Raw genomic sequence first — 14,104 nt, forward strand, 5'->3', positions numbered from 1 at the left:
ACCACTCAATCTACCCGCAAGTCTCCCTCTATCCATCCTCTTGGCAATAAGGGTGACCATTGCTCCCATGTGGATTTCCCCCTTCACGGTCCCATCCCTAGTGCCCAAGCATCGGCTAATGAAGGATGCCACACAATCGTAGCGGAAATGCGGTCGTGGTTTATCGGCCAACCATAGACTAGCAACCTCATCCTTAATCATAGCTCCTAGACTTTCCTTGAAAAAGATGGAATAGGCAAGCATTCGAGAGAAATATCGGAGGGCTAGGTGGATGATTTCCGATGCCTTGGATTGGTTTGTTTGGAAGTGGTTATGCTCGGTGATTTGGCTCCACCAATCGGACTCATTGTAGGCAAACCCATTGTCTACTAGAGTGGAGGCTAAGTTGGTGTAGGCTTCACCATCTTGGGGGAAACAAAATAGTGCACTCAACTCGGAGGAGCTGAATTCATGTGATTCATTGAAAAGTCTAAAGTGGACTTGCAACCCATCATCCGTTGAGGTTGTCTCTATAGAGGATAGGAATTCTAAGGTGAGCCTAAGATAGGTCTCGCAATGTAGCTTTGAGAACTCCTTTAATCCAAAGTTATCAACCAATAGCATCACTTCATCCTTAATCCCAAGTGAGACTAGAGTAGGCTCGTGATAGAATTTTGTGGCTCGGATTTTTCTAGAGGAGAGCCGCTCAAAGTTGTCCCAATGCTTTTGGGACTCGAATTGGATGCCATAGGTTTTTGGGACATTGGTGGGTGGGATGATTTGTGAGGTAGAACCGACATCTCCTCCCCTTCTCTTTTTAGTTGGCTTAGGAGGCATAGTGTGTTTGGGGGTTAGGTAGATGATTCAAGGGTTACTTCACAAGGTTCACAAGAGCAACAATAACAACTTCCCAATGCAAGAGACAACTATCAACTCCAATAACACACCCCCAAAAAATTTCAACACAACCTCCAAAACTACAACCACACCTGTTGAAACACAATACATACAAAACAATAATCAATTAACAACACATATAAACTACCAACAATACATAATCCATCAACAAAGCAAATAAAAATCAATAATTTCTCAATTCACATTAAACAATTTCTCAAACCCTAACATATGAATTTCGAAGATTAAAGCATGAAAACAAGTAATAAGATGCAAATTAAACTACTCAAAACCATTAGGGAGATGAATAAAACAATAAAACACCCATACTTACAATCAATTTGAAGAATTTGAGTAAGTTGATGAATTTCCCCAAATTTGCAAAGTTGAGAAATTTCAGATTTTTTGAAGAATTTGTGGGCTTGAATGAAGATTTTGTTGTTGTGGAGTTGATTTGTGAGTGAAAGGAGTAAGTATTTGTGATGGAGTATGGAGAGGAGTTGAACTTTGTTTGCAATGGAGTATGAGGATGAGAGAAAATGAGAGTAGAAGAGAAAGTAAGGGTCGAAATTTCTGAGTGTGAGGAGAGAGAATCGGGCAAAAGAAAATAAAGTGGCCGAATTTCCCAGCAGGTTCGGCCGAACATTAAGAGAGTTCGGCCGAACTCCTTAATGTTCGGTCGAACTTCCTGCGAAGTTCGGCCGAACTTGAAAATTGAGAGCTTCTGTTTCCCGAGTAGTTCGGCCGAACAATTTCAGCAGTTCGGTCGAACTATGCTTAAAGTTCGGTCGAACCTTTGGAAAAGTTCGGCCGAACTCAAATTTTTGAGTTCCTGATTCTTGGAAAAGTTCGGCCGAACTAGAAAGAGTTCGGTCGAACTTCCCTTCGAGTTCGGTCGAACTTATTAAAAAGTTCGTCCGAACCAAGAATTTGGGGATTCTGTTCTCTGAAAAGTTCGGCCGAACATGAAGGAGTTCGGTCGAACTTCCCTTCAAGTTCGGTCGAACTTCTTTAAAAGTTCATCCGAACCCAGATTTTGGGACATTCTGTTCTCTTAATGTTCAGTAGAACAAAAAGGAGTTCGGTCGAACTTCCATTCAAGTTCGGTCGAACTTCTTTAAAAGTTCGTCCGAACCTAGATTTTGGGGCATTCTGTTCTCTTAATGTTCGGTCGAACAAAAAGGAGTTCGGTCAAACATTTTGAATGGTTCGGCCGAACCTCTCTTCAGTTCGACCGAACTTGCCTTGATTCACAACAAATCCCCCCTTTCCCTTATCATTCAAGCCATGCACCATTTATTCAAAAACCAATGACTAACAACAGCTCACCAAACACCAAAAATGCCAAAAATTAAAGAAATGAAAAAAAAATGTAAAGGACAAGGGTTAGAGATCACCGGGTTACCTCCCGGAAAGCGCTCTTTTAACGTCACTAGCTTGACGTATTTTCACGGACCAGATCAAGTGATTTCTTGTAGATGTGTTGTGCAAACCGTCCCAATGTGGGCTCCTTCGAAATACTTTTTCACTCTATGACCGTTGACCTTGAAGAAATCACATTTGTCTTTGTTCCAAAGCTCCAATGAACCATAGGGCAACACTTTCTTTACCTCAAAGGGACCGCTCCACCGGGATTTGAGTTTTCCGGGAAAAAGCTTCAACTTTGAGTTGAAGAATAGGAATTTTTCACCTTCTTGAAAGTCCTTCTTTGTGATTTTTCGGCCATGATATTCCTTAGACTTGGCCTTGTAGATGCTTGCCGAATCATACGCATTCATGCGCAATTCCTCTAGCTCATGCAAGTCTAGGAGTCTCTTCTCTCCCGCACTCTTTATATCAAAGTTGATATGCTTGATGGCACTTAAGGCTTTGAATTCCATCTCTACCGGGAGGTAGCAACTCTTCCCATACACAAGCTTATAGGGTGTTGTTCCAATGGGAGTCTTGTAGGTCGTTCTATAAGCCCATAGGGCATCATCAAGCTTCAAAGCCCAATCCTTACGGTTCGATGCTACCGTTTTCTCAAGAATGAGTTTGATCTCGCGGTTAGAGACCTCCGCAAGACCACTTTTCATAGGATGGTAGGATAGGCCTCACCTTTGAATGACACCATATTTGAAGAGAAGGTTTGAGAAAGCACCCTTGAAATGAGACCCACCATCACTAATAATTGCCTTGGGCATCCCGAACCTAGGAAATATCACCTTCTTGAAGAGTTGGATGACCACTTTAGCATCGTTTGTAGGGGTGGCAATGGCCTCAATCCACTTGGACAAGTAATCAACCGCTAGAAGAATGTAGGTGTTCCCTTGCGAAGATATGAAAGGCCCCATGAAGTCAATAACCCATACATCAAAAATTTCAAGCTCAAGGATTGGATTTTGAGGCATTTCATCTCTCTTGGAGATGTTCCCAACTCGTTGACACCTATCACAAGTCTTCACAAAAACCCAAGCATCCTTGAAAAGAGAAGGCCACCATAGAAGAGATTGCAAAACCTTTGTCGTGGTTTTGGAGGCACCCATGTGACCACCACTAGGTGACGAATGACACATATGAAGAACACCTTGAATTTCATCATCCGTGACACACTTCCGCAAGAGATCATCAACACCTCGTTTCAATAGACACGGATCATCCCAAATATAGTGCTTGCAATCATGCCTTAACTTCCTCCGTTGTTGGGGGGTGAAGTCCGGAGGAATCGCCCCACAAACTAGAAAATTCACAATATCAGCATACCAAGGAGTGGCCTTGGTTTGAATAGCATAGAGGTGATCATCCGCAAAAGTCTCATCAATGGGGAGATCTTCACCACTTCCCTTCACTTCCAACCTAGACAAGTGATCCGCCACTAGATTCTCGGTTCCCTTCTTATCCCGGATCTCGATATCAAACTCTTGAAGGAGAAGGATCCAACGAATAAGTCTTGGCTTGGCGTCCTTCTTGGCAAGAAGGTACTTCAAGGCCGAATGGTCCGTGTAAATGACAATTTTGGAACCGAGGAGATAAGGACGGAACTTTTCCAAGGCATAGACAACCGCAAGAAGCTCTTTTTCCGTGGTGTCATAATTCGCTTGTGCGTCATCAAGAGTCTTTCTAGCATAAGCAATCGCATGAAGGGCCTTACCATCTCTTTGCCCAAGCACCGCCCCAATGGAAAAATCGCTAGCATCGCACATAATCTCAAATGGTAGCTCCCAATTGGGGGGTTGAATAATGGGTGCCGTGACAAGAGCTTGTTTGATCCTATTGAAAGACTCAAGGCACTCGTTAGTAAAAACAAAAGGGACATCCTTGACAAGAAAACTAGATATTGGTTTAGCAATTTTTGAGAAATCCTTGATAAACCGCCGGTAGAAACCGGCGTGACCAAGGAAACTACGAATCCCCTTGACATTGATTGGGGGAGGAAATTGCTCAATCACATCTACTTTGGCCTTGTCAACTTGGATTCCCTTACTTGAAATCACATGACCAAGGACAACGCCTTCCTCGACCATAAAATGGCATTTTTCCCAATTCAAAACAAGATTCACATCTTCACTTATTTTCAATACTTTTCCTAGATTGACTAGGTATGAATCATAGTCTTCTCCATAGACACTAAAGTCGTCCATGAAGACTTCCATGATTTTCTCAAGAAATTCCGAAAATATTTCCATCATGCATCGTTGGAAGGTTGCCGGAGCATTGCACAAACCAAACGGCATCCTTCGATATGCAAAGGTGCCAATTGGGCATGTGAATGTCGTCTTTTCTTGGTCACTTGGATGGATGGGGATTTGGAAGAATCCCTAATATCCATCCAAGAAACAAAAATACTTGTGCTTGGCAAGCCTTTCCAACATTTGATCAATGAATGGTAGAGGGAAGTGGTCTTTTCGGGTGGCGGTATTTAGTTTGCGATAATCTATACACATGCGCCAACCGGTCATAACCCTAGTGGGGATCAACTCATCATTATTTTTCTTAATAACGGTCATTCCCCCCTTTTTGGGCACTACTTGGACGGGGGAAACCCACTTACTATCCGAAATCGGATAGATGATTCTCGCATCCAATAGTTTTACCACTTCCTTCCACACCACTTCCCTCATGTTGGGATTCAATCTCCTTTGAGGCTCAATGGAAGGCTTATGACCTTCTTCAAGAACAATTCGATGCATGCAAAAATCCGGGCTAATCCCTTTCAAATCACCAATGTTATACCGAATGGCCTTTTTATATTTTCTCAAAACATTTTAGAGTTTGGAAAGCTCTTCATCATTGAGTTTAGCATTGACAATTACCGGACTCGCATCATCAAGGTAAGCATATTTTAGAGTAGAGGGGAGGGGTTTGAGTTCAAGCTTGCTTACCTCCTTGGTGGTCTCAACGGACACCAAGGGCTCTTCACAATCCATTGCTAAAAGCATCTCTTGAGTCTCCATGGTGTCATTGCATTCATTGGAATCATGCACAAGAACATACTCAAGAACATCGTTAGTAGAATGCATATGCATGCTCATAGACTCATTGACAATTTCATCAAGGATATCAATACTTTTACAATCATCCATATGGGAGGGGCATCTCATGATTTGGTTAAGTTGAAACTCAATTTTCTCATCCCCCACACTAAGGGATAGTCTACCACCTCTCACATCTATGATTGCCCCCCCGGTGGCAAGAAAAGGTCTTCCTAAGATGATTGGGACATTAGGGTCCTCCTCCATTTCTAAGACCACAAAATAAACGGGAATAAAGAACTTCCCAATCCTCATAGGCACATCCTCTACCTTTCCCAATGGAAGCTTCACCGAACGGTCGGCTAATTGGAGGGACACTTGGGTAGGCTTCAACTCTCCCACATTCAACCTTTGAAAAATAGAGAATGGCATTACACTCACACTTGCTCCTAAGTCACATAGGGATTTATCTATGACAAGTTCCCCAATTGCACATGGGATGGAAAAACTCCCGAGATCTTTCAATTTGGTGGGCAACTTGTTTTGGATAATGGCACTACAACTTTCGGGTAGGCTAATAGTCTCAACCACATCCACAACCCTCTTCTTGGTTAGAATCTCCTTCAAAAACTTGGCATAAGTAGGCATTTGCCTAAGGGCTTCGGCAAAAGGAATGTTCACATAGAGGTTCTTGAGGACTTCTTGGAATTTTGCAAATTAATCATCAAGGTTAGCTCCGGCAAAACGAGATGGGAAAGGCAATTTGGGCTTGTAAGGAGGGACCACTCTCTTTGGAACTTCAACAACCATTGGTTCACTCACCACAACCTCTTCCTCATATATGGTGGTATCAACAATAGGCTCACTCTCATCAATGGGCTCACTCTCTCCTTGAGTTGGACTCTTAGTAGTTGAATTCACAATGTTTTTCCCACTTCTTATCACAATAGCATTAGCTTGATGGGTCTCACCGGGGCTTACCCCTTGAGGAGGCAAAGAACCGGGAACTCTTGAAGCATTAGAGGATGACAATTGCGCAATTTGTGTTTCAAGCATTTTATTATGGGTGGTCATGGAATGAAACTTTTGGTTGACTTGAGTCATGAAAGTTTTCAACATTGTTTCAATATTTGACTCTTGAGGAGGTGGGGCATTGAGGAGTGGTCTTTGAAAACCGGGAGGAGGATTTTGAAAGCTTTGTGGTGGAGGTGGCTTTTGAAATTGAGAAGAAGAGGAGGATTGACCTTGGTAGCTCCCTTGACTTTGATAGCTTTGTGGTGGTGGTGGTCTTTGGAAGTTTGAAGGTTGGCCTTGATTTTGAAAATTTTGGCCATAGTTTTAATTCCTTGAACCCCCATAATAGCTTGAACTTCCACCCTCATAGTTGCCTTGATTTCGACCATTCCCATGGTTTTGAAATTGGTTTTGACCTTGGGTTTGATCATCCTTCCAACTAAACCTTGGGTTGTGCCTCCAACCGGGGTTATAGGTGTTGGAATAAGGATCAAACCGTTGGTTGTTTGCATTATTAAAAGCATTAACTTGTTCCATGGGTTGGTCGAAAGGATAGCAATATGAAGAGGGATGCTCAAATGAACCACAATAATCACAAGACAAAGCACAAGACATCACACTAGAAGTCTAGAAGGGGATTGGGGAGTAGAAGGACAAGAAGGGATAGAATTGGACCTTTGAAGTTGTGTAACGAGAGCATCAAACTTGGTGCTCAAAGAATGGATCGGCTCAAGGTCGTACCTTCCTCCTTTCTTGTCACATTCTCTTCTATCATCGTTCCAATCTTCACAATTTCGGACCACATCATCAATGATGTCAAAAACCTCTTCTAAGCTCTTCTTCATGATTGGCCCCCCGGCTCCCGCATCTAGGGCCGTCCTATAAGCCTTAGAAAGTCCGTGGTAGAAGCAATGAAGAAGCACTCCCATCTCTATGCCATGATGTGGGCATTGGCGAAGAAGCTCATTAAATCTTTCCCATGACTCTTGAAGGGTTTCATCGGTCCTTTCCTTGAATGTCATCATCTTGGACCGGTAGTCCGCGGTTTGTGCGGGGCTACTATATTTGTTGATGAATGCCTCCGTCACCTCATTCCAAGAGGTCAATGAGTTTGGCTTGAGGTCATCGAGCCACTTTCTTGCATTACCGATCAAGGAGAACTTGAAGAGTGCCATTCGAATGTATTCTTGGGTTACCCCATTGTGTTTCACCGTGGAGCAATAATCGACAAAAGTCTTTAGATGTTCCCTTGGGCTCTCAAGTCTTGACCCGGTAAATTGGCTCCTTTGAACCATCCCAATAAGTGCGGGCCGTAACTCAAAATCGGTAGCCTCCAAGGCCGGAAGTGAGATGGCAATTTTTGCCTCATAGGCCCCGGGGGCACCATAACTCCTCAAATCATGCGCCATATGAAATGTATCACTTGAACTACTCTTGAAAGATCGGAGACTTTCCGTCTCTCCGTCCGAATATTCTAGTTCTTCGTGCTCAAAAGGAAAAACGGATTCCTCTTGATGATCTATGTTGTTAGATGCTCGTTGCAAGCTTCGACGTCTAGCACGAAATGTCCGCTCAATTTCCGGATCTTGAGGAATGAGGGGAGATTGAAGGAAATAATGCCCTTGGTCCAAGTATGCATTCTATGTTAAGTCTAATAAATGCGGTTCAGTATTAATTAACAAGTTAATAATTCAGTAAGATCAAGTGAGCTGAATGCCTAGCTAGAGGCCGCTTCAGTTCAAGTGGAATTAATGATATTAATCCACAGCTTACTCTTGACTGAACCCGTAGGGTCACACAAATAGTACGTAAACGGATCAAGTATTTAATGGCATTAGATACTCCATCTATGGATATTCGGAATCGACGGATCTTGGTTTCAGTGGGAGCTGAGATCGTCACAGGCAAGAAATGAATACTCCGGAAACGATGATATTGCCGGAAACGGAAATATGGATCGTATCGGAAATATAAATATTATCCAAGTCGTAGATGTTGCCGGAAACGGAAACATGGTACGTATCGGAAAATATTATCGGAAATGGAAATATTGCCAGAATCGGAAATATTGCCGGAAACGGAAATATTGTCAGAATCGGAAATATTATCGGAATCGGAAAATAATTCCGGAAACGGAAATATTAAATATTTATTCGAAACGGAAATTGATTCCGGAATCGGAAATATTAAATATTGTTCGTATCGGAAATGAATTCCGGAACCGGGAATTTAATCGGAAGCGTATCGTACGAATTAGCATCGGACGAGGCCTGCCGGACGAAGGCCCAGCACGAAGTCGGGCCATCGCCCAGCAAGCCAAACGCGCGCCCAGCCAAGGCAGCGCCCAGGCCCACCGCAAGGCAGGCCCAGCGCGCGCCAAGGCCATGGCCTCGCTGCGTGGGCTGCTGCTCGCACGCACACGCATGGGCGGCCCTCGTGGCTGCCGTGTGTGTGTGAGTTTGTGTTCATGCATGATTCCTAAAACTATTAGAATTAGTATATGATTAAATTCCTATTCCTAAAAGGATAAATTAATTAATTAGAGTTCTTGTAGGATTCTAAGTTTAATTAATTCGTATCCTACTAGGATTCCAATTCCCTTTCCATAACTCTATAAATACGTGCCTAGGGTAACATATTTTCATAGATTAATTCAAGTATTCAAAGTGAGTTTTGAGAGAAAAATTCAGTCATATTTCTTACCTAAGAGTGCCGAAAATTATAGTACCTTAAGGGCGATTCTAGTTGGTCAATCTTAAGGCGGATCCGGACGTGCTGTGGACTATCTACGGAGGGACGACACTTGGAGTCCTAAAGACTTGTTCTTGTTCGGTTCGGGCGCAGCTAAGGAAGGCACGCAACAAAGAGTATGCATCTAAACTATGCTATATGATTATGTGTAAATAATATGTATTCCTGGCTAAATGGTTTTTCCGCATGATTTATGAATTGTCATATGTATCATAACCTAACAGTGGTATCACGAGCCCCTTATTATTTTCATAATCTAAATTGCATGAACATGGTTAAATATTACAAATTTGCAAGAATTAAGAGGGGTGATTAATTTTCGTAATTGTTAATTAATTGCAAATTGCGTTTATTTAATTATACGTACGCAGTTTTTCGGCAGTTTCTTCGTTACTCATCCAAATCGAGTGATTTTTGTGTCAATTCCGCATGTAAAAGGCATTCTAAAATTTTGACAAAAAATTTTTTTTTTTTGCCGAACCCAGAATTCTCAAATTCGAAGCCTAACTATGACTTTTCGAAGGTTTTAGTTTTTCGAATGCAAAATTTCGTAAATTTAAGATGTTAAATTAAATATTTGCGATTCTTGTTGATAAATCTTGAATTTTTTATTGACCTACTGTATATGTTTAACAAGTTTGAATGCCTAGCCTTGTTAATTATGCAATCTAATTTGTAATTATGATTAATTTGTTGAAAATTAGAATAATTTAGAATTAATTTGATTTTCATAATTAATTATAATTTAATTAGATACCTATGATTAAAAACCACCATAAAAATTGTAAATTAATGATAAATTTTAAATTTTTATGACCTAGACTTGAATCCATAATAATCGGAAATCAATTGGATAATAAATTTTCGATTTTTCGCCCTTAAATTATGAAATTAATATTATTTATTAATTTGTCATTAATTTTAAATATAAATTTTAATTTTTATGCAATTCGTTCATATAACTTGCACGCACAAAGCAATGGACGCTTCGTGTTACCCTTAAGGGGTGTTGTATAGTGCGGGCATGCGACGACGAGCAAGGGAGCTCGTCGCCCGTGCGGCACGAATGCAATGAGCAAGGGCATGGTGCACGAGCACAAGGCAGCAGCCCTGCCTTGTGTCGTGGGCCACGAGCTATGAACAAATGGGCATGGGCGAAAGGCAAGCCAAGGCAGTCGAGTGTGGGCAGCAAGCGAGCTGCGCCACGTCGCGCACTGCCTCGCGCAAGCGCGCGCAGCGAGCGCAAGCTCGCGTGCCACGAGCGCTGCGCCCAGCGATTGATCGCGCGCAATTGCTTGCGCGCACAGCGAGCGATGGCTCGCGCGCACAGCGAGCGATGGCTCGCGCGCACAGCGAGCAATGGCTCGCGCGCACAGCGAGCGATGGCTCGCGCGCACAGCGAGCGATGGCTCGCGCGCACAGCGAGCGCTGGCGAGCGCGCACAGCGAGCGATGGCTCGCGTGCGTCGAGCGCTGGCGCGCGCGCAGCGAGCACCATAGCGTGCGGTGGCTTGCGATGGAAGATGCAGCAGCTATGCGACGAGCGCATGGGCTGCGCGCACATGGCCAGCGATGGCTGTGTGCGTGCGGTCCATGGGCGTGCAATGCGTAGGGTGTTTGCGTTGCGATTAGATCGTTTTGAATGTTTAATTTGAAATTTTTCAGTTTACACAATTTTAATTAATTTTAAAATTAATAATTTAAATTATTTTCTTGGATTTTAATTTTGAATATTGTAATTATAATAAATTTTATTTATTTTAATTATTTTACTAAAATTAAAATCATGAATTAATTTAAATACGACTGAAATTAAATTAAACTTTTTGGATTCAATTATAAATTTATATGAGCTTTAAATTTTAATTAAATTTGTATGTTTCCGGTTAGACTTGAAATACATTTTTATGTTTAAAATTAGTAAAGCATATGAATTTATTGGTTTAAGTGGGAGCCCTTTTAGTCATAAAACTCTTGATTAGGTCTACAAATCCTTAAGGTTAAAACAACTTGATTAGAATTAATAAGGACTGAATAATTTGTAGATTATTGGTGCCCTTGATTAATTGCTGCAAATGTTTATGTGATGCATAATGTGTTTTACTAACCAGCTATGTGGGCCATTCATGATAATGAATGGGTGAATGGTATATATTGTATATGTACTGTTTTGCAGGTTATGAAGTGACTAGTATGGCCCAAATAGGATAGAAAATATGGTCTGCGTACCATTAATTTGAATGTAATTGGTCTAAAGTACCAAAGTTATTTTTCAATTCAAATATGGTCTGCGTACCATCAAATAGTTGTAATTAGTTATAGCTTATCCTATTTGAAGAAAATGGTGCCTCCCACGGAGATTTTCAAGACGGAATTTGAAGTCAAAGCTTCAAGATGAAGTCGGGCCACACTAGATCACATTTATCTTATGCATGTTTTAAGTTATTAATTGCTTTTAAATATGTCTTAAAATGCATGAGATCAAAAGCTTGATTATGTTGCATGAATAAGGATTTTAGTTCACTTAAAATCTAACCAACATAGTAAGAGCCTTAAGTTCCAAACTTAAAAATTGAGTTAAAAGGTGCCATGCCAAAATATACACTTGCTTGGATATCCTTTACATCAATCTAGTAATAGTTTTCGCTCAGCGAGGTGTTACTTATTGGTCCTAAAGGGGCAAGGTACACAAATAATTGTGAGTACATGTTAGTTTTGGTGAAACTCAACGATATAAGTAAGGAGTCCTTTTATGTCGTGGCAAAATCGATAGGTTTACCTAATAAGTTCTTAGACGTACCTATCAACCAAGAATAGTTTCTAGACTATTAGCAAAAGGCTTTTGCTTACCTAAGATGTTTTAGGATTAAGTCGACAAACTGTGCTTAGTTCTTCAATGATTTTAGGATCTTGGAATCATTTTATTCACACCTGCCGGAACACATAACTTGAATAAAATGCTTAATAAACATTGAATTATGCATGTATGCTAGATTTTAAGTTTATTAAGAGAAACTGTGAATGGTTATTTATTTGTTTATTCTTTTCAATTGTAGTTTTTAATATGGCAAACAACAATTCATTCAACATTCGATCAATTCTCGAAAAGGAGAAGTTGAACGGGAAAAACTTCCTTGACTGGCAAAGGAACTTGCAAATAGTTCTTATGCAGGAAGAAAAGGAGTATGTCCTAGATGAGGCGATGCCCGAAGCCGCAGGCGACGGGGTCACTCAGGCAGCCCTCAATCGTTGGATTGATGCCAACAAGGATGTGAAATGTCTAATGCTCGCCACCATGAGTGCGGATCTGCAGAAAACGTTCATCAACTCAGATGCTTTCACAATCATCAGTGAGTTGAAGAACATGTTCCAAGATCTGGCTCGAGTCGAAAGATTCGAGACTCATAGGCAAATTCTTGAGACCAAGCTTAAGAAAGGCGAGCCCGTAAGTCCACATGTTCTCAAAATGATTGGACTCATTGAGAATATGAGTCGGCTGGATCTGCAATTTTCTCAGGAAATGGCTATAGACACCATCCTCCATTCTCTTCATAGCGGGTATGATCAGTTCAAACTGAACTACAGTATGAATAGTCTGGACAAAACGCTCACTGAGCTTCACGGTATGCTGAAGACCGCTGAAAAGACGCTCAAAAGTGATAAGCAGGATGTGCTTATGGTGCGTGGGGGCAAGTTCAAGAAATCTGGAAAGAAGAGGAATGCTAAGAAAGGTGGCAACAAGGCCAGCCCAACTAAGCAAACTGGCACCAAATCTGTAAAGAGGAAGGTCAGTCAACCCACTTCTGAATCCGAATGCTTCTACTGCAAGAAGAAGGGGCATTGGAAGAGAGATTGCTTGAAGCTAAAGGAAGATCAGAAGAACGGAACAGTCGTTCCATCTTCAGGTATTTTCGTTATAGACTGTATACTTGCTAATTCAACTTCTTGGGTATTAGATACAGGTTGTGGCTCACACTTATGTTCCAATCCACAGGGACTAAGAAGAAGTAGAAAGTTAAGCAAGGGTGAAGTCGACCTACGAGTGGGAAATGGAGCACGGATTGCTGCATTAGCTGTAGGAACTTACTATTTGTCGTTGCCCTCCGGGCTAGTTTTGGAACTGGAAGATTGTTTCCATGTTCCAAGTCTTACTAAAAACATCATTTCAGTTTCTTGCTTAGATGCTAAGGGATTTTCCTTTTTAATAAAAGACAATAGTTGTTCGTTTTATTTTAAAGAGATGTTTTATGGATCTGCTAGATTAGTCAATGGACTTTATTTATTAGATCACGACAAACAAGTTTATAACATAAATACCAAAAAGGCCAAAAAGGATGATTCAGATCTCACCTATCTGTGGCATTGTCGATTAGGCCATATAAACTTGAAACGCTTAGAAAGACTTCAAAAGGAAGGAATTCTAGAACAATTTGACTTAGAGGATTATGGTAAATGCGAATCATGTTTACTTGGCAAAATGACAAAGCAACCTTTCTCTAAAGTTGGAGAAAGAGCAAATGAACTATTGGGTTTAATCCATACAGATGTATGTGGACCAATTGATCTTCATCCTATTCTTCCAGTATGTGTAGAATTTGCCGTTGAACATTGGTGGCCTTTGCGTGGAGTAACCTTCCTCTAGTTTCTCGTGTGTGTTCATACTTTCAGGAACTTGACTCAAACTGGTTTCCTATGTTTTTCGTGAGTACTGGCTCTTATACTAACTGATATTCCAGTAGGAACACGTAAAATAGAGGGGGGTGAATTGTATTTCACTACTACAAAAAAATGCTTTTAATAGCGCTTAATATTTCTTTTAACAGCGCTTCAAGAAGCGCTGTTGATGGCTCCGCTATTAAAGATAAAATATACTTTTAATAGCGCTTTCTAAAAGCGCTATAAAAAGTACTAGCAGGATAATTTAAATAGTTCTTTAATAGCACATTATAAGCGGTATAAAAGATGTGCTATTAAATGTTTTGCCGCCAACGTTATTATTTTCTAATAGCGGAT

The 14,104-nt window shown here is 41.2% G+C and overlaps 1 protein-coding gene across 1 annotated transcript; it reads right to left on the reverse strand.

Annotated features, from left to right (window-relative positions):
• Window positions 1-6,044: 6,044 nt before the first annotated feature.
• Window positions 6,045-6,956, reverse strand: LOC130471848 (altered inheritance of mitochondria protein 3-like). Its single transcript, XM_056842174.1, has 2 exons — window positions 6,758-6,956; window positions 6,045-6,637 (listed from the first exon to the last, which is right to left on the reverse strand). The coding sequence occupies exons 1-2, from the start codon at window positions 6,954-6,956 to the stop codon at window positions 6,045-6,047; spliced, it is 792 nt and encodes a 263-aa protein (XP_056698152.1).
• Between the last annotated feature and the right edge of the window lie 7,148 nt (window positions 6,957-14,104).

Source organism: Spinacia oleracea, chromosome 4 (assembly GCF_020520425.1).
Source record: "Spinacia oleracea cultivar Varoflay chromosome 4, BTI_SOV_V1, whole genome shotgun sequence".
Taxonomy (NCBI): Eukaryota; Viridiplantae; Streptophyta; class Magnoliopsida; order Caryophyllales; family Amaranthaceae; genus Spinacia; species Spinacia oleracea.

Bases quoted from the DNA above. Each gene is read 5' to 3' on its own strand.
- LOC130471848 (XM_056842174.1), bottom strand. From the start codon at position 6,956: ATGTCTTGTGCTTTGTCTTGTGATTATTGTGGTTCATTTGAGCATCCC. The intron at 6,638-6,757 runs GTCAAAACCAAT...TTCAAAATCAAG, and splicing joins GAAGGATGATCAAACCCAAG to GCCAACCTTCAAACTTCCAA.